The sequence below is a fragment of the Notechis scutatus genome, chromosome Z (assembly GCF_049901735.1).
Source record: "Notechis scutatus isolate UNSWTSFEM ecotype Mainland chromosome Z, rNotScu1.2, whole genome shotgun sequence".
In the NCBI taxonomy this organism is placed as follows: Eukaryota; Metazoa; Chordata; class Lepidosauria; order Squamata; family Elapidae; genus Notechis; species Notechis scutatus.
In genome coordinates, this window is record NC_142025.1 from 90,585,728 (window position 1) to 90,605,965 (window position 20,238).

The following is a 20,238-nucleotide window of genomic DNA, read 5'->3' on the forward strand; positions in this document are numbered from 1 at the left end:
CACAAGCGGCTGATTGTCAGTTGAATCAGCCTCCCGATGATCAGCTGTTTCAGTCTGCAGAGATTGCCATAGCCTATTGCCGCCTCCATATGCCCCATTTTCGGACTTCACATTTGATTTTCAGCCTCCGCACACCCCATTTTTGGCCCGTTCGGGGTGATGGGAATCAGAACAGGCAGGAAGATGGGGTACGCTGAGGCGGCAATAGCAATCCCTGCAGCCTGAAACTGCTGATCATCAGAAGGCCAATCTAACAGACAATCAGCTGCTTGTACTAATCAGGCTGTGCTGAAGGTGACCGGGCTGTTTGGTGCAAGGAGGCAAATTGCTGGGAGGCAGAGGGCAAAGGGTGGGGGCCGGCAGGTGGGTGGGGTTTCAGCAACATTCGCTGTATAAGACGCATAGGCATTTCCACCCGCTTTTGGGGGTGGAAAAAAAGCATACTCCCCAAAATACAGTATATTTGATCTCTTCCTTTTTTGTGATAACATTTTCTTAGCTCTCTCTCTCTCTCTTAGGAAGGAACTGAAATTCTGCAACTCTAAACTACTTACCCAGGAAGTTGCAGAGAGATTATTCTCATTTTTGTTTCATTTTGCTTTTTAATTGCCAAATCGACAGTAAAGGTAAAACCCAGCTGGGATTTAAGGACTAGACTACAGAATGCCTGTACAGGTAATCAGACAAACAGCTAACACTTGCAAAGACCCAGCATCCTCCATTTTATTGGACAAGTGTCTAGTTGGCTAAATTTCTGAAGGTGTTTTCTTTTCTCCAATTCAAAGGAAAAAGTTGCGGAAAAAATCCTCCTCTTCAGCCTGGAGTCAAGGTAAGCTTTTAAAAGAAATACAGATTGGAGGCAGGGAGTTTAGTTTTTGCAATTAATTGGGAGGAAGATCAACAAATCAGTCCTTCTGCATTGGGGAGAGCAGGTTATTATTTGAAGCAGTTCATTTAACATTGTCTGGACTCCAGAACCTAATGGGCAGGTCCCATTACGGGTTATCATTCAAGGATTATCTGTACAAAGTGCAACAGCACAAATTATTTCTCTAGAGGAAAATGCTAGGTGAGGTATACTTGGAAGATAGGTGGTGAGAGTTGGAGTTGGGATGAGGCTATGGCTTTTGGATGTGGAGGTTTAAAGTTTTGCCTTATATTCTACAAACTCAATTGATTTTTTACAGTTAGTAACTAGAGTAGGGAGGGAGAATAGACAAGAATATTTTAAAGCATAATAGTGATTTATGACTCAAGACTTCCATTGACTGGATTTTTATTTTAATAATTTTCAGACTCACAGAGTAGGTGGCAGGCCACTCCACAAGGATCGAATACCTTCATGCCGTATGATCTTCACAAAAGCATCCTAAAATGAACAAGAGCAAGAAAGTATATACATGAAAAGACAAGTTACCATGAAAAAAACCATCTGAAGTGTTTTGAAACATACATAGTTTGTCCATTCCAATTTTGCTAAACACAAAGTTAGAGAAGTGAGTTACATTTTCAGTAATCAAAAATTTAATGCAGGTGAGTGAATAGCTAGACAAGAAAAGAGTATTCTTTTGGCAATCCATTGATTTTCTGTTGGATGTTTAAAGCAGGTCTTTTTTTCATGTTCTCCTCTGTGGTATGTTTAGAAATAGGCTTCAGTGGGTCTCTTACTATAAAAGAAGTATATGCTGTAACTTTTACAAGTTTATTTGCCATACTATTAAGCAGAATAATCTATAAACTGGTTGTTCTACTGCATTCAAACACACACACAGAGAGAACTCTGGGGAAATTTTTCAAGAAGAAAGTAGTAGCTATGAATAGTGGTGCAAGGGAGGTATTTAACACCTTTCTTGTAGAAACTTCTTTGCACCAGACCACCAACTCCAGAATCTACTTGTTTTCCATTTCTATTTGGATCTGAAGAATTGGACAGAGTCCTGTCTTTTGAGCTTGGCTGACATATTCTTTTTAGGACGATTGTTGAGAAGATGGTCAGAGATGAAATGGATTATCTGGATCCTTTCTGTGAGTGTTTAGACCCATATACAGGACAGAAACAGCACTGATCACCCATTTGGATGATCGCTGGTGGAAGCAAGACGGGCAGAGTACATCTATTCTTTTTTTCTTGACCCACACATACCCAGCAACTTTTGATATCACTAACCATGGTATCCTTCCGGATCAGCTTTGAAGACTGGGAGTAAGCAGCATGGTATTGCACTGGTTCACTTCCTTCCTCCAAAGCTGTTTTCAGTCAGTGTTGATTGGGAGTGAGAGATCCAGTTCTCAGCTCCTACTTTGTGGTTTTTTTTTCAGTACTTGATACTCAATCCAGTCCTATTTAACATCTACATAAAGCCACTGGGTGACATCATTTTTCACCACGGAGGTAAAGGTATGATCAGTTTGGTGATGATATCCAGTTATACATCTGCAGCCCTGGTGAGCTAAGTGATGCTGTTGATATCCTTCCTTGGAATCCGGAGGCTGTGGGAGTCTAGATAAGAACAGCAAACTTCAGCCGAACTTTTTACAAGATTGAATGGCTTTGGAGTTTTGACCCTTCTGTATCTGAGGTTTTATGGGGCTGCATTTTTCCAGACACACCTGGTGTGCAATCTTGGGATCCTTCTGGATTCATGACTCTTGCCCAAAGAGAAGGTGGCAATCATGGCCAGAGGACTTTTGTACAGCTTTGTATGGGGTACCAGAGCAACTCTTTCCTAGATCAGATGGCTCTACTCTCAATCATTTCGTTTTTCTGATTTTGTTGTTTATCAGGTTATTTTAGTCAGGACTGTCTGATTCAATATTTTAATTGTTTTTTCTAGATCTGTACATCAACCGGAGTCCATTGGAGTTGGGCAGCCAATAAATTTAAATAAATATATAAATAATAAAAACTGATTGGAGGCCATTCTTCTGCTTTATAGAGCTACTTTTTTTCCAACTGGATGCTTCTCAAATAGACTAGACTACCTCTCCAATGGCATACCATTTTTTTTTTTAGGAGAATGTAACCTTAACTCAGCAAATGCAAGAACATAATTTGGCTTGGTTTCTTATTACACCCTCTTGTTTCCAGGTCTTAACAATAAACGCTTCCATTTTAGAGGACTTGGATGCTTTAGGTTCCATTTTGTATTTTAATAGGCATGAAATACTACAACTTCTGGAACTCCTTGCAGCCCAGACTTTGCCCCTGCTGATTAGATAGGAAAACACATCTGGTGGTGGAGGATAGCTAGTCTAAGCTGTTAAAGCTGTTGTACTTTTGGTTATTCCTAAGCAGATGTATATTTATTTATTTTCATAGTTTTCTGGTGTATAACCATGATGATTTTAAAAATAACATCCAACAATAATTTCAATCAATAACAGGATCTGATAAAATAAATAACAAATAGTAAAAGCGCAATCTAATACCGTATTCTTTTTTTTTTTTTTTTTTTTGAAGGCAGTGAGGCAGATAGCTTCACACCGGTGGGAGTAACTCTATCCATTAACCTTGCAGCCCATAAGTGAGCAGAGGTCCTCCCTCCCCGTGCTAAAGTTTTACTTATACCAATTTTTACCTTTAAAGGACATTGGCAACACAGGAAATTTAAGTAATCTGCTTAACTCAAAATATAAAATACAATCTACTTGATCTCCTTAGCTGGCAGAGGGCTCTGCCCTTCCTCATGTGGGCCCTTACCAAGGTGCCGGTAAAATGAGTGGGAGCCTTGTACCAGGCTGTGCAGCTGTTCCCATTCTGACAGACATAGAGGTGGTCCATGAGGCCATTGCAGTAAAGGAAGCATTTCCCTGTTGAAGACAGGAAGACAAAAACAAACATTCCCAGAGGTAGGGGAATTAACACAGAGTTCACCGATTTGCTACTTCCAAGTAATCTGTTTCTAAATACTTTTGCCTCCCATAAATACAATTTCCCAATGTTTACATTTCTCAATATTCAGCGTTCTTCAAGCACAAAGCTGCCTTGATTTCATACGCTCCCAATAACTAGCCGTGTAAGCAGAGAACCCCAAGTGCCCAGTGCAGTTTCGTGATTCTAGCCTTCACAGACCCAGGAGAAAGCTTGCAAACACGCAGCCTGCAGCTGAGGTTCTCTCAAAAGCAGGAAGAAAAGGACAGCAAGGGAGATTGTGGACGCTCAGAAATTAGGACTTCAGCAACATGCATAGCTTCTTCTCTAAACAAAGGATCTAGCACTTACATAGCATAACTGGGGTTCAAAATTAGATCAGCTATGGCTACACCTATGGCCCAAAGTATATCATACTCTCAAGCCTACAGTATAATACAGCATTTAAAAAAAAATGTTTTTCAATAAAAATCTTCCACCAGCCCAGATATAGGCAGTCATTGTTATCAGTGACAAGGAAAAAGAAACGTTAACAGCAATAAAAGCTTATATCCAAGAGATAACCCATTAGGAAAAATGAGAGCCTGCTTATATGTTGTGATCAGATGACAAAAGATAATTTGTATTTCCACCGTGCCCAGATGAATAGAACTCACATTTTGATTTACTTATAATTCAGATGATGATGACTCCTAAGAAAGTTAGGCTTGTATCTACAGGCTACCCAAGCCTGCATATTACAAAAGCGAAATAATCTATTTTATTTGAAGCAGGGCAGGATTATTTCTTATGAAGCACACTGCTCCCCAGTACTACTGTTTTTGCCAGTTGTTCTCAGACATTAGTTTAAGCTGATTATAGACTGTGAGCACCCATCTTACTCCATATCTGATTACAGATAGTGAGTGCCCAGATTACTCCATACCTGCATTATCCATAGCAAGCATAAAATTCCAACATTCATGAGTTCCCTTAAAAATTTCCTTTGGATTTGTGAGTTGCCATATTGATACCAAAAGTTACATAGTTCTCATAATTGAGATATTACTCTTTCTTTGTTCATTAAATTTATCAGTGTATATCTCTTAGCTCTGGAGAAGTCATTTATTTTTTAAGTGCTATTTGTGTTTAATAGTGCAAAACACACACAACACATGTTGTATAACCCATCTCAAAGAATATGGAATATGGTTTTGTGGAAGACAATTTTTCCACACACCAGGAGGGGGATGATTTCGGTTTCACTCACTCACCCGCTGCTTACCTTCAGCTGTGTGGTCTGATTCCTAACAGGCTACAGACCAGCACCGGTCTGTGGCCTAGAAATTGGAACCCCTGTGCTGGACAGTATTCCCTGGAAAAATCATCAATTCCCTGAAGGTAATAATACACCAAGCAAGCCAAACCACAGTTTGTTTGTTTTTACATTATGAACCCAGATTGGATGGAAGTTAATGAGAAAAAACATGATTTACTGAAAGAAAAAAGAAGAGGAAATATGCATGTTGGGTTAAATGCCTGTGAATTTCATTGGTTCAAGATGGAAAAGGGAAGAAATAATTACTCATTATCACTACATGCAGTGATGAATGCATTTTGTGTTACCTGATTTTTAGTTTCATCTATACTAGCTTTCTGTTAAAGCATTCTAGCTTACCTGATTACAAAATAAAATGTAAATATTTCTATAGTGTTTTCCTTTCCTATACTGGCAATAAAGATGAAAGAAGAAAATAAAAATTAAGCCTCTAAAATCTCAGATCATGGAGCAAGATTTGCCTGAGTAAAATCTGGGAAGATATTCAGCATAATTATTTCTGATCAGAGAATGAAAATTTGCCAGAAAATATTGTATGCAAAATGCATACTGATCCAACCACATGTCTCTCATATTAAGGAATTACATCAAGGAAGAGAAGAAGTTACAAATGTTCTATTCAAAAGATCAGATAAGGAAAGACTCTACTTTGAAAGAGTATGATGCCTTAGAAATTAAAAAGTCCTATCCTATGTAGGATTAGAGAATCTATGTAGATTCTACTGTCTAGATTTCAGCCAGTAAAATAAGCTGATCAACTCTTAAAAGGGAAAGACATTCCCTCAGGGATAACCAATCGGAGGCTGGAGAACAGTAAGGCTGAAGTATACATTTTTAAATGTTTCTTCTCTGCCAACTAAAGGGATAGATTCCTTCTACCATACATTTTTAACTTATTTCTTATACCTTAAATTAATATCAGAATCACATATAACCTGATTCAAGGCTAAAAATACTTTTTCTTAAATTAGGAACTGAAGTAGAAAGGTGAGAAATTAAAGTTTTGGGGTAAAACTCTTCCTTGCAATATGGTATCTAACTGCAAGATTTTCATTTAATGAGAATTTTCAAAGAAGCGATTCTCCTTCCTGCCATCTAAAGGGCTATACTGCATACACTTTTGTGTATTGGATGACTCTTCTATCCCACTTTCACTCCCTAGAGATCAGGTGTGTATAATCCATGGCCATGGGTCCTAGGAGGCCCTGGACAGCTACTAATGTGGCCTCACAAGATCATAACTAACGTTGTTATGTGATTTATATACATTAGCTACAGTATATATGTTATATAGGGTCCAGAACAATTCCATTCAACTCAAAGTGACCAAGGCAAGCCAAAAAGTTGGATACCCATGCTATAGAGATTAACTTAAAATAGCTGATTTTGATAAGATCTTAAGAGAGAGGCAAAGCAGTCAGTAACCTTCCATGGGTGCAGTTACAGCTCTAATTGACATTATGATTGTTCCAGTTATGCCACTGCTGAGATTACCACATAAAACTTGCAATCTCTCCACTAACCTTTCTGATCTGATCAATCACTACTCATTGAGCTTTCTAATTCAGAACTTGCACTCATTTATTTTTCCCTCGTTATTTTCTTCAGTTTTATTTTTGATAATAATAGCAATAGCAATTAGAGTTATATACTGCTTCATTGTGCTTTCTAAGCAGTTTACAGAGTCAGCATATTGCCCACAAGAATCCGGGTCCTCATTTCATGACCTCGGAAGGATGGAGGGCTGAGTGAACCTTGAGCCAATCAGGATTGAACTCCTGGCAGCGGGCAGAGTTAGTGAACAATACTGCATTCTAACCACTGCACAAGCACAGCTCATATAATAATAAATGGGTAGTCCTCGACTTACAATCATATTTGAGCCTAACATTTCCATTAATAAGCAAGACAGCGAATCATTGTCGTTAAGCTAGCAACACAGTTGTTAGGTGAATTTAGCTTCCCCATTGACTTTGCTTGTCTGATCACAAAAGGTGAATACATGACCCCAGGACACTGCCAAGCATCTGAATTTTGATCACATGTTCATAGGAATGATACAACAGTCAAGTGAAAAATGGTAATAATTAACTTTTTTCGCTGCTGTTGTAAGCTCAAACAGTTACTAAACAAATTATTATAATTCGAGGACCATCTGTAATATGCCATTTGGAGGGATTTTTCAGCTAAAGGCTGGGTAAAAATGGCTAAACTAAATTTAGAACCCTAGTTTTCCCCATTATTTTGCTAATTTAATAGTATTATCACGATTGATCCATGTGGTATGTATAAACATCTCAGAGTACCTTAGAATAATTCTATTTAGTAGATTACTATTATCTTTGCCTCTAATATCTTGGAGTTATGAGATCCATGTCTAGTAGGATAACTCACCTAGGACCACTTATAAATTTTCATTAAAGAGTTCGTATCACGAACTTCTTGACTTTCAATACAGCCAATATCTTACAGCCAGTATCTCCGACCTGATATCTTCCTATTATCAAACATCAAGCAACTACTTTAGTGATTATTGGACTTGTAGTCCTAAACATTAGGAGGCAACAAAATCAGTAAAACTGCATTGTCATTTATTTTCCATTGAAGGAAAAATGAATGCTAAATTTCTCAAGGAATAAAGGATACAAACATTTTCTCCAAGTGAGGAAAGAGGGGAAGGACTAAGAACCTATAACACTCCTTTGGGAGTGAGAACAGAAGAGTTGGAGAGGTGATCATGGCACCTTAGATGGGAAAGCACCTGAAATACTCACATTTGGGCTGGTGAATGCTCCAGGGCATAGACTGTACTGACAACACTGAAAGAAACAACATGGACACACTTAATGACAATCGGGATTAGGAAGGAGAAACAGTTGCCCAGAGGGGTCGTTCTTCAGAAGCTTCAGCTGGAGCAGGAGGAATGAAAAATCACTCTGAAAGTTATTATATTAGGTGTTTCTCCATGTATATATATATATATATATATGATTCCACCCAACTAAGATTTTTCGTTTTAAACACATGTCTAAATACTGTGGCTTATGGTGATGAGTTTGAAAATGAGTGACCCATGCCTGATTAAAAACAACTGAAAACCTATATAAATCTTCCCGCAAATGAAGGATACCCCTCTGAAGAAAGATACATACAAGGAAACTATTTCTTCGCTATAAAAGGTTTAAAACTTTTATCCAGGCATGGATAAAAATATAAACTGGAGATCAATAATAACTATAAATCTGCTCAGCATGATCCTCTGCAATAGAAAATACACTTCGTCCCCAAGTCAGCGACAATTATGCACTAGCTGTTCCTTTCCTAAAAGTTAAGACTTCAAATTCAAAAAAGAGCAGTTAGTACAGTACACTTGCACAGCACAATTTTAGAATCTAGATACAGCCCCATATAAAAAAGCTAGCATACAAGAAAGTGCTGCTCTTTTAAAGCACAGAAAGCTTTTCCAAGCAAGAGAATAGGGACAGATTTTTTTAAAGGACAAAGGATAATTAAATCATTTGCTTCAGCAATGGTAATCAACTTGGATTAAACAAATCTACAGAGGGAAAAGCAGCCAATTACTATTACTGTATAATCCCAAAATACAACTCTTAGGGTTAGCAGTAGTTGCTGAGAGTTTGCTACTGCACTGATGAACCTGCTTTTATGACTTTTCTAAACTGTCTGTTGATAACCATATATATGAAAAGCACACTGGACTAGGCAGGATATTCATCTGATCCTATACAGCACTTCTGAAGGGTTGAGAGATCATATAAATATACAATACAACCTAAGCTCTAAATTGCTACAAATGGCTTGCAGCATATGCCTGTCTTGAACCTGAGTGAATCTCGGTAGGTTAAAATACTCCCACAATAACATAATTTTTTCCTTCTGCAATCAAGGAATAATTGCTTACCTTTAGAAAATGGGGTTCTTTGAGCCTGCAATCGGATTTTCACTACATCCAAAGGTGTGACTGAAAACATAGCATTGAAATGTTTGATTATGTGATACTTAAGCAATATAGCATGTCAAAGCACTGAATATATTGTTCAGGACCAAGTGAAGTTTGTATTGGAAAAGGAGTTTTAAATGATACAATCTTTCACAACATCTCTGTAAAGCCTATAGACATGATATGGTCTCTTCCAGTTTGGTCCTCTCTGGACATATCATAGAATTTCCAGCCAAAATGGTTGAAGATGAGGAATTCCAACATGTGGAAGAAACTAGTTTGGAGAAGAGTGATCTACCACAATGACAACATTGCAAAAATTATCGTTCTTTTCTTTCACCTCCCACAAAAGTACAAAGAGGAGAAGAGAAAAACAAATGGTATATAGGAAGAATACTCACATATTGTAATGCCACAAATCCTCCATGTGACATTGAAAAGTTTAGCAACTTATCTTCTGAGCTTTGTAAATACTATTCAGCCACACTTCCTCTCAAATAAGTTTACTTAACAGTGTACCTTTATGTTCAAATTTCAGTTTGGCAAAAACATTGAAAGTATCATAGCAAACAGCAAGATTTATCTTCCAATTCAATTTATACATTAGAAGACCACAGAAACAAATTTCACTAATTCAAAAATATGAATGACACAGAAAACTCACTCAACTCTATGTTGTTGGAAAGATCGCTGGTGATATGCGAACTTGCATTTTTCAAATATTTAGACAGCCTGTCTAATCTGTGTAGTAGTTTTTTCATGCTTTCCATATTTATAGATGTCAGAGTATATTCATAAACTGGAATAAAGCTTAGTAACAAGTTCAGCCAATGAGAGCTGAGTTGAGGGCTTGGTTTATCTCTGTTCTGTGCTCAGCTCTAAAATGAAAGAGAAACTTGCTTGCTTGCTGAAAACTAGAGCTCTGCTCTGAACCTGTAACATGTCTGCTCCTGTTTGAGTTTGCTCCATGTTGGAGAAATCTACAATTGGTATTTAAAATTTATGTGTTTATAAAGAAGTTAAATGAAGCCTCAGCCATCTGGGTTTACTTTTATGGCACTGAATTTATGCTGCAATACTCTGAACACCAATGATAAATTAACAAACAAAGAGCTTATTTAAATATTTTGATGACTGTATACTATATTGAACAGAAACTATATTGAACAGAAAAATGGCAGGGCATTTCTTGCTCTGCTTCTTATGGAATACAGTTTGTTTAATTGCCTAGCACAGAGTGGGGAACGATGGCCCCTTTATAACTTGTGGACTCCATGCTGGCTCAGGAATTCTGGGAGTTGAAGTTCTCAAGTCAGAAAAATGCCATCATTTCCCACTACCACATCTGGCCTAACAGAAGAATTCCAGAGAAAAATATCAGTCATCAGGCGAGAGAAAAAGTTTTCTTTATACAGTATCAGGATACATCAAAGATACTCATGGTATTCCAAAATATAGTTTGCAGCAAAGTTAAAAACATTAAAAACAGTAAATATCTTATAATATCACCAGATTTTGTAGAATTTCAACAGTTATAGATATTGTGCAAACTTGTTTGGTTCTTGTAAGATTTTGGGATTTTTTGCAATAATTTTAATAATGTATTTTTTTACAGAACTCGAAAGCATTGGTTGGCCCAGTTTTACATCTAAACGAATCCTATTCACTATATATGCATATGTCTATTTCTTTTTTTACTTTAAAATATTGAAAACCAAACAGAGGGAAGAAAATGGGGGAAGATCTCCAGGAATACTGGTTTGGAAAAATGCATGTTTCACTATTTCAATGGTGTATTAATCTAATTGCAAATTTTGACTGCTTTGCTATGAACTGTAGATTGAATGGGAAATGTTTCACAGAAAAACATGTTTACATTTAATGATGATACCACCTAACTAAGATTTTTCATTTTAAACACATGTCTAAATACTGTGGCTTATGGTGATGAGTTTGAAAATGAGTGACCCATGCCTGATTAAAAACAACTGAAAACCTATATAAATCTTCCCGCAAATGAAGGACACCCCTCTGAAGAAAGATACATACAAGGAAACTATTTCTTCGCTATAAAAGGTTTAAAACTTTTATCCAGGCATGGATAAAAATATAAACTGGAGATCAATAATAACTATAAATCTGCTCAGCATGATCCTCTGCAATAAAAAATACACTTCGTCCCCAAGTCAGCGACAATTATGCACTAGCTGTTCCTTTCCTAAAAGTTAATTGGAACAAAGCACAAACAGAAAAGAGGTAGGTTTTCAATATTTGCAGAACTTATTATCTTAGTTAGATGGTTAGCCAGATGTTTAGTTGATTTGACATTTTTATCCACCTACCAAATCCTTCATAAGGAACTGAGAGAACAGATGTTTGATAGTGTTAAAGGTATTGTCGCAAGACTTAAGCCTTTCCAAGTAAAGCTTTCTTTTGCAATGGACTGATATTATTACTATTACTATTACTACCGTGTTTCTCATATAATAAGGCCGGGTCTTATTTTTTTTTGAGCCCCCCAAAAATGGCTAGGTCGTCTTTTCGGGGGTGACTTAATTCCCCCCCCTTGCATCTTCGGGTGGGCGGGCAGCGATGGCTTGGATGTTGACCTCGGCGTTGGTGGGGCACTTCGTATCAGGGTCAACGCAGGCAGCACCATATCCGGGTGTTCAACAAAATTATTTCCTAACGGCAAGCCCCCCCACCATTCCCCCCCATTTCGCATGTTTTAATATAGGCCTTAATTTGGGGGGAGGGGCTTAATTTCATTTCATGCCTATAAAACATGCTGGGACTTCCTATTGGGGGAGGCCGTATTGTTGGAGAAACAGGGTATTACTATTTTTATTATTATTTATTTATTATTATTTATTATTTATTATTTATTATTTATTATTATTATTATTATTATTATTATTATTATTATTATTATTATTATTATTATATAATGTTATTATCATTATCATTATTATTATTATTATTATTATTATTATTATTATTATTATTATTATTATTATTATTATTATTATTATTATTATTAAATAATGTTATTATCCTAGGCAAGATTTTCTGTTTGGTTGACAGCAACATTCCAGATGAAGGGTATTTAGAGGTGGATCAAATTACTTTCGAGGGGATTCTATTCAGGAGTTCCGGTTTGTAGCGCTTTGGCGGCAGGCAGGAATCCGCGATCGTGCACGGTTCTGCCTGCGCTTGCCGCTGGAGTGCCCCAAGCCAGCCGGCTTCGGGGCTAAGCCACCCCGTAGAGGTGGTGAAGACAGGGGAGACCTGGCAGGGTTGAGGGGAATCGCACCTCTCCTCCTCAGCTGGCTAAACTCCCTTTTCCGAAGGCGGTAAGAGCGGCGGTCAGAAATGGCCGCCTCAAAGAAGCACTCAGCCGGAAAAGAAAGTGCAGGAGGAAGTTAAGAAGTGAAAGTTTTGGCTGACCAGGATAAGAAGCAACAATCAAGGTATCCTGGAATTTAATTTTTTTTTAAAAGATACATCGTTCCCAAGGAAGATTCGGAAGCGGCGAATGAAAGTTAAAAGGGAAAGTTTTTTTTTTCACTCTCCTTCCTAACGTTGACAGCGAACAGAATTGAATGAGAAATCCGAAAAACCCGCTTTGGCATCAATAGGTAATTAAACTGGATAATTAAATGTCAAGGGGATAATAAGGATTTCTGAATACTGAAAAAAAAAAAAACTTTTTTTTTTCTTGCTGTAAGTGCTGTAAGATACCAAGCTAGCAGGAATAGCTAACACTCCAGAGGATAGGTTTAAGATACAGAAGGATCTTGACAACTTGAACATTGGGCGCTATTTAAAAAATGAAATTCAATGGTGAAAAAAGTACGGTTCTACATTTAGGCAAGAAAAAAAATGCACAGATACAGTATATGTGGTATCTCACTCATAGTAGTAACTGTGAGAGGGATCTTGGGAGTTCTAGTGGACAATCATTTAAATATGAGCCAGCAGTGTGCTACCAAAAAAGCCAACACAGTTCTAGGCTGCATTAACAGAGGGATAGAATCAAAATCACGTTAAGTGTTAATACCACTTTATAATGCTTTGGTAAGGCCACACTTGGAATACTGCATCCAGTTTTGGTCGCCACGATGAAAAAAAGATGTTGAGACTCTAGAAAGAGTGCAGAGAAGAGCAACAAAGAGGATTAGGGGACTGGAGGCTAAAACATATAAAGAATAGTTGCTGGAACTGGATATGGCCAGTCTAGAGAAAAGAAGGACTGGGGAGACATGATAGCAGTGTTCCAATATCTCAGAGGCTGCCACAAAGAAGAGGCAGACAGGCTATTCTCCAAAGCAGGGGTCTCCAACCTTGGCCACTTTAAGACTTGTGGACTTCAACTCCCAGAATTCCTCAGCCAGCAAAGCAGTACAAAACTGGCTGAAGAATTCTGGGAGTTGAAGTCTTAAAGTGGCCAAGGTTGGAGATCCCTGCTCCAAAGCCCCTGAGGGCAGGACAAGAAACAATGGGTGGAAATTAATCAAGGAGAGAAGCAACCTAGAACTGAGGAAAAATTTCCTGACAGTTAGAACAATAGGTGGAACAACTTGCCTCCGGAAGTTGTAAATGCTCCAACACTGGAAGTTTTTAATAAAAGATTGGACAACCATTTGTCCGTTTGGTATAGGGTTTCCTACCTAAGCAGGAAGAAATGGGCAAGTGCAAATGCTTGCGCTCACAGCTCCATTCCTGCAAGTGGAGCTTTGCGCATGAGCACCCTCTGGTTGCTTGAGTGTAGCTTCATGTGCTAGCACAAGCACCCTCTGCTTGCGTCATGTGTGGACGCAAGCGTCTGTCACTCACGTGAGTGGAACTTCACGCCTGAAAGCAAGCACCCTCTACTCACATGTGAAGCTCCATTTGCATGAGTGGAGGGTGTGCACACGGGCCATGCACACAAATGGAGCTGTGCATGCATGTCTGTGCTTTCCACTCATGTTGAAAAACTTCGGGACCGCTGTGCTAAGGGACATTTAAGAGAATAGTTGAAGCAACACAACGAAAACAAGCTGCCTTAATAGTTATTAATGTAACAATATATGTGTCACAAAAATCACAAATAATTGTGAATGGTGAATTAACCAAGTCCTGTGAAATAGAGAAAAGAACGAGGCAAGGATACCCACCTTCCCCACTGTCATTCTTTCTGGATCTTGAAGTTTATAAACTAAGGGCACTAATCAATTATTTGAGTCTAATCTTAGATACTCCTCTAGGAGAAATAGATGTATAATGAAAAAACTAAGAGAATTTGGTTGCACTGACTGAATTTTAAAACAAGGAAGAAACACAGATACTGACAAAAATATGTACTGTATTTTTCGGAGTCTAAGACAATTTTTCCTCCCCCAAAAGTGGATGGAAATGTCTGTGCATTTTATATAGTGAATTTTGCCAAAGCCCCTCCCACACCCGGCCCCCACCCTTCAGCCTCTGCCTCAAAGTAATTTGTCTCCTTGCATCTAACAGCAAACAGCCTATTTTCAGTTTCTTTTTTTAAAAAAACAAATTTTATTAATTTTACAATTAAAAACAAATCAACAATACATACACGAATAGAAAAATGCGAAAAGAGCAAAGAAAAAAGAGAGAAAAGCAAAAAGAGAAGAAAAGGAAAGAAAAAGAAAGAAAGAAAAGGAAAAAAAAGAACAGTTAAAAACATTCTCATTTTCGACAGTTGTAAGATCTTTTCTCTTCTTAATTTATACCATATACACACATCTTATCCATATCTATTTTTATATTACACTCATATAAGTTTATCCCATTCTTTTTTACCTTATGATATAAAGTCTATCTTTGGTCTAACCATTTATACCAGCAATTCCAATTGTCATAATATATTGAAGAATCTTTGTTTTTTAGGGCTAAGGTTTGTCCATTTCTGCACAGTCTGAGATTTTTTGAATGATCATCTGTTCTGTAGGTATGTGAGGTACTTTCCAACACTGAGCAAACGCTAGCCTGGCCGCTGTTAATATATGTATTATTATATACTTCGCTTTTTTAGGTAGCTGTTTGTCGAAAATCCCTAGTAGGAAGGACTCTGGTTTATACTCAATCTGTTCTTTTGTTATGTCTTCTAGCCACTTTCTAATTCTTTGCCAGTATTTCTGGGTTTCCTTACAAGACCACCACATATGAAAAAAGGTTCCATCTATACTTTTATATTTCCAACATTTCGGGCTCGTGTAGGGGTGCATCTTCGCTAACCTCGAAGGAGGAAGGTGCCATCTGTAAAACATTTTATAAGCGTTTTCTTTATAAGCTGCCGATTTGGTGATCTTATTGTTTCTACTCCAAATCTTTTCCCATTCTGTTAATGTGATACTCCGTCCAACGTTTCTACTCCAGGCTATCATATTCCCTTTGATTGTCTCTTCTTCTAACTCTACTTCTCGTAGGTAGTTGTAAAATTGAGTTATATTTTTTTTATTTGATCTTGTAAAATTTTGTCTAAGTGCTGGAGTTTATTATTAATTCCGAATTCTTTTTTATCTTGTTTATATCTACTGTGAATTTGGAGATATACCCACTGATCTATTTTAAATCCCCGCTCTTGCAGTTCTTGTTGTGTTTTCAAATTTCCTTGTACATCTAATAAATCTTTGTATTTGATCATTTTAGTAATGTCCAGATTGTTTGGATGAATCATCGCCTCCATTGTCGATAACCAAATCGGTACTTTTAAATAGTGTTTTTTCCGTACTTTTTTCCAATTGGTTAATAGTGAATCTCTAATTAAGTGTCTGTGGAAATATGTCTGATTGACTTTCCCTACCTCCCATAAAAAGGCGTGCCATCCCCTCTGCAAGTCGTGGCCTTCTAACAGTAGCGTTCTTTTGTTAAATAAATTCACCCAATCTTTCAACCATACTAGAGCGGCTGCCGTATAATATAGTTCCCAATTTGGAAGAGCCAATCCGCCCCTGCTCTTCAAATCCTGCAATGGCTTTACGTTAATTCTAGATTTCTTTCCTTGCCAAATGAATTTAACTGTTATTTTGTTAAGTTCTTCAAAAAAAAAAATATGTAATTTGATTGGAATCATCTGAAATAAGTATAAGAATTTTGGTAGAATATTCATTTTAATAGAAGCAATCCTGCCCAGTAGTGAGAGTTGCAACCTACTCCATGATTCTAAATCTTTCTTTACTTGTTGCAACAATTTATCATAGTTATTCTCTTTGAGTGTCTTACAATGTGGTGTTAGCCATATTCCTAAATATTTAACTTTCTTTGATACCTGTATTCCCATCTTTACTTCTAATTCCCTTTTCTGATCTTATGTTAGATTTTTTGTCATTAGTTTTGTTTTTTTCTGTTAATTTTAAGTCCTGCTACTGCACCAAATTGTTCTAATTCTTTTATCAATTTATGTCCTTTTTCTATTGGTTCCTCCATAAAGAAAACCATATCATCGGCAAATGCTTGCAATTTGTATTCTTCTTTTTTAATCTTCAATCCTTTAATCTCAGGATTTTGCCTAATTCGTGTTAATAGTGTTTCTAAAGCGAATATGAAGAGGAGGGGTGAGAGAGGGCAACCCTGTCTAACTCCTTTTCCTATTTTTATTGGTCGAGTATATTCCCCGTTTATTATGCCGTGTATCGTAAATTGTTGTTATGATATTTTCAAATTTGGTGCCTAAATTCATGTTATAAATTTTTTGAATTAAGAATTGCCAATTTAAGTTATCGAATGCCTTTTCTGCATCTAAAAACATAAGTGCAGTTTGTTTTTCGGGATGGGCTTCATAAAATTCTAAAACATCTATTACTGTTCTTAAATTATTCCTTATCTGTCTAGTCGGGAGAAATCCATTTTGGTCTTCATGTATATACAAATTTAAAACTTGTTTTAGTCTGTTAGCTATAATAGAGGAGAATATTTTGTAGTCGGTGTTTGGGAGTGAAATTGTTCTGTGGTTGTTAATATATTTAAGGTCAGAATCCTCCTTCGGGATCAGCGAAATCAATGCTCCCCTCCACGAGTCCGGCATCCTGGCTGCCAATAAGACCTCGTTAAACACTTCCATCATCAGTGGTCCAATTTGTTCCACAATTGCCTTATATAATTCTGCCGGAATCCCATCTGGCCCCGGGGTTTTATTATTCCCCTGATTTTCTATTGCTGATTTCAATTCGGACCAAGTAATATCTTTATTTAATAATTCTATCAATTCATCTCCAATTACTTTGTCTTTCGTTTCATCTAAGTAATTTCTTATTTTATCCTCATTGACTTCTTTTGTATATAACTCTTCAAAGTATTTGTGTACAATGTCTTTTTTCTTTTCTATCTCTTGTTGTATGTCGCCCTTCTCGTCTATTAATTGGTATATCAATCTCTTTTCTTTCTTTTTTTTAAAGTTTATAAGATAGCCATCTCCCTGGTTTATTAGCATATTCAAAATAAATTTGTTTAGTCATTTTCAAATTTATTTCCATTTTTTCTTGTTCAATTAAGTTCAAATTGTGTTTGGCTGTTATTATTTGATTTTGTACTCTTTGATCTTTAGGGGTCTTTTGTAATTGGGTTTCTAATTCCTTAATTTGTTGTTGTAATTTATTTTGTTGAGCATATTTTCTTTTATTTCTCGTGGAATTATAAGAGATTGTTATACCTCTTATAACTGCCTTCAATGTGTCCCAGATATTTTGTTTCGAGGTTACATCATTATCATTTTCCTTTAGAAAATAGTTTAATTCCTCCTTAAGTTTATTAGCATACTCTTTTTCTCTTATTAATTGGGTGTTTAATGTCCATCTTTTCTTTGGTTTTTCCCTACCTTTCCAAATTATTTGAATTGGGTTATGATCAGCCCATTCATTTGGTAAAATTTCGATTCCTTTTATTTCATTTGCAATTTCCCCATTCATCCACGCCACATCTATTCTTGTCCATATTTGATGCGGGTTAGAGTAAAATGTAAATTGTTTTTCTTCGGGGTATAATCTTCTCCATAGGTCCACCAAATTTAACTCTTTCATCATTTCCTTACATGTCTTGGGAAACTCTATTTTTCCTTTTTTGTTCTTCCTCGCATTACTATGGTCCTTTTGGTAATCAGCAATAGAGTTAAAATCTCCTATAATACAGATATTCCTTTTTTCAAATCCTATTATTTTTTTATGTAAATGTTTAAAAAACTCTTTCTGGTCTTCATTTGGGGCATAAATTGCTACTAATAGAATTGAAATGGTATTGATCGAAATCTGTAAAACCAGAGTTCTTCCTTCCGGGTCTGACCAAACTAAATCTGCTTTTAGATCATCTTTCACATATATTGCAATCCCTTTCTTTTCTTTTTTTTATCTGCTGGTGCAGTAAATAGCTTCCCTAGTTTCGGGCAGTCTAAATATCTTTCATCTACTTTCCTTATGTGAGTTTCTTGTAAACATATTATGTTGGCGTTTTGTTTAATTAATTTAGCAATTATCCTTTTTCTTTTTGTCGTCGAATTTAGACCATTTATATTGATGGGTAGAAGTTTCTTTTCTTCCTCCATTTAGTTAGATCTGTTTCGCTCTTTGTCTTGTGATAATTCTGCTCTCTCCTTGTGCTTGCTGTGGACTAGATTCTTCTCTCTCCTGAGGTGGGTAGTCGTTCCCTTGGTTTCTTGGGGATCCATCTTTTTTATTTCTATGGTGACTTTGGTCTTCCCATGAATTTCTTTTTAATTCCTCCTTACTATTTTGGTCTCCCATGCCTACTAGTTGTTCATAAAGTCTTGAGCCCATTCCATAGAATCTATTTTGATTTTCCTTTCTTTCCATGTTACTAACATCCCCTCCGGGATTAGCCATTTGAATAGGATTCTTTTCTGATTTAGATAACTGGCTAAAAATTTATAGTCTCGTCTTATTTCCCTTACTTTCCTTGGAATTTGCTTAAGGATCAAAATTTCTTTGCCTTTATACATTATTGTTCCGTCTCTAGACATCCTAAATATTATATCTCGAACACTCCTTCTCGCAAAACGAATGTGGACCTCTCTCGGGCATTTATGACGTCTCGCATAGTTGGTGCTGACCCTGTAGACTTCATCAAATTCCCTGAGTATGTCATCTTTGTCTTTTCCCAACAGTTCGGCCAATATTTCTGCCATTAGCTGCTCGAGATCTTCTTCCTTAGATTCCTCCACATTCTGGAATCTCAGGTATGCAGCCGCCTTATCCATTTCTAGGTAGACCAATGAATCTTCCATTTCTTTGCTTACATTTTTAAATTCTACGTCTACCTTTTCCAAATTCTTTTCCGTTCGTTCCGTCCTTGTCTCTATTTCTTTTATCATTGTTTCGTTTTTTTCCAGAGCCTGTTGTAGTGTTCCAATCTTGTCCTCTACCTTAAGAATGTCCGCTTTCATCTCGGCTTTTAACTTTCCCATCTCTTCTTTTAATTCACTAATATCCGCTCTTGTTTCATTATGATTTTTAATCATTATTTCTTGGAGTTTTGTCATTGATTCTTGCAGGGTTAACAAAGTTGATTGTATATTAGCATTCGAGACATTAGTTTGTTTTTCCCCTGTTAGCGATTCTTCTATGGTTTTTTGGATTATAGGCGAAGCTGTTGCCAGAGTGGTTAAAGTCGGGGTAGCCTTCCTTCCCGTTTTCAGGGCCGTGGTTGTTGTAGAAGTCATTTCTTTTAATAGTTGTTTTTGTTGTTGCATTATATTAGTTATGTTGTCCCAAATTACCATTCAGTATTATAACCCTTATGTTAGAATTTCAATATCTAATTACTTAGTCTGCCTATCTACTAAGTAGTTGAGTTCTGTGCTCTTAACTAGTAACTAAAATGTATAAATATATATTATTTTTGATCTTATGTCCTCAATCACATATATAATTTAGTACAATCTATATTCAAATATTATAAAACACTATACAACACTATATGACAATCCATATGATAAATATATATAACAAGTAATATGTCAAGTCCAACCAGGTTTCAGTTTTATGAGATTATAGGTTTTGTAAATATATATAAATTTTTATCTAATCTTATCTAACCCTATCTTAGTATTAAATATTCTAAGTATTCTAA

At 36.6% G+C, this 20,238-nt stretch overlaps 1 protein-coding gene across 2 annotated transcripts in view; it reads right to left on the reverse strand.

Annotated features, from left to right (window-relative positions):
* The window catches only part of SLC25A39 (solute carrier family 25 member 39), a 54,624-nt gene that overhangs the window by 16,352 nt on the left and 18,034 nt on the right, over positions 1–20,238 (reverse strand). The window contains exons 3-6 of one of the 2 annotated variants that reach the window (XM_087946414.1): positions 9,112–9,171; positions 7,964–8,008; positions 3,701–3,810; positions 1,302–1,369 (exon numbers count right to left, since the gene is read on the reverse strand). In XM_087946414.1, the coding sequence (XP_087802540.1) occupies positions 1,302–1,369; positions 3,701–3,810; positions 7,964–8,008; positions 9,112–9,171 (283 nt within the window). The remainder of the gene's footprint in view (positions 1–1,301; positions 1,370–3,700; positions 3,811–7,963; positions 8,009–9,111; positions 9,172–20,238) is intronic. The other variant, XM_087946415.1, reaches the window with a different exon arrangement.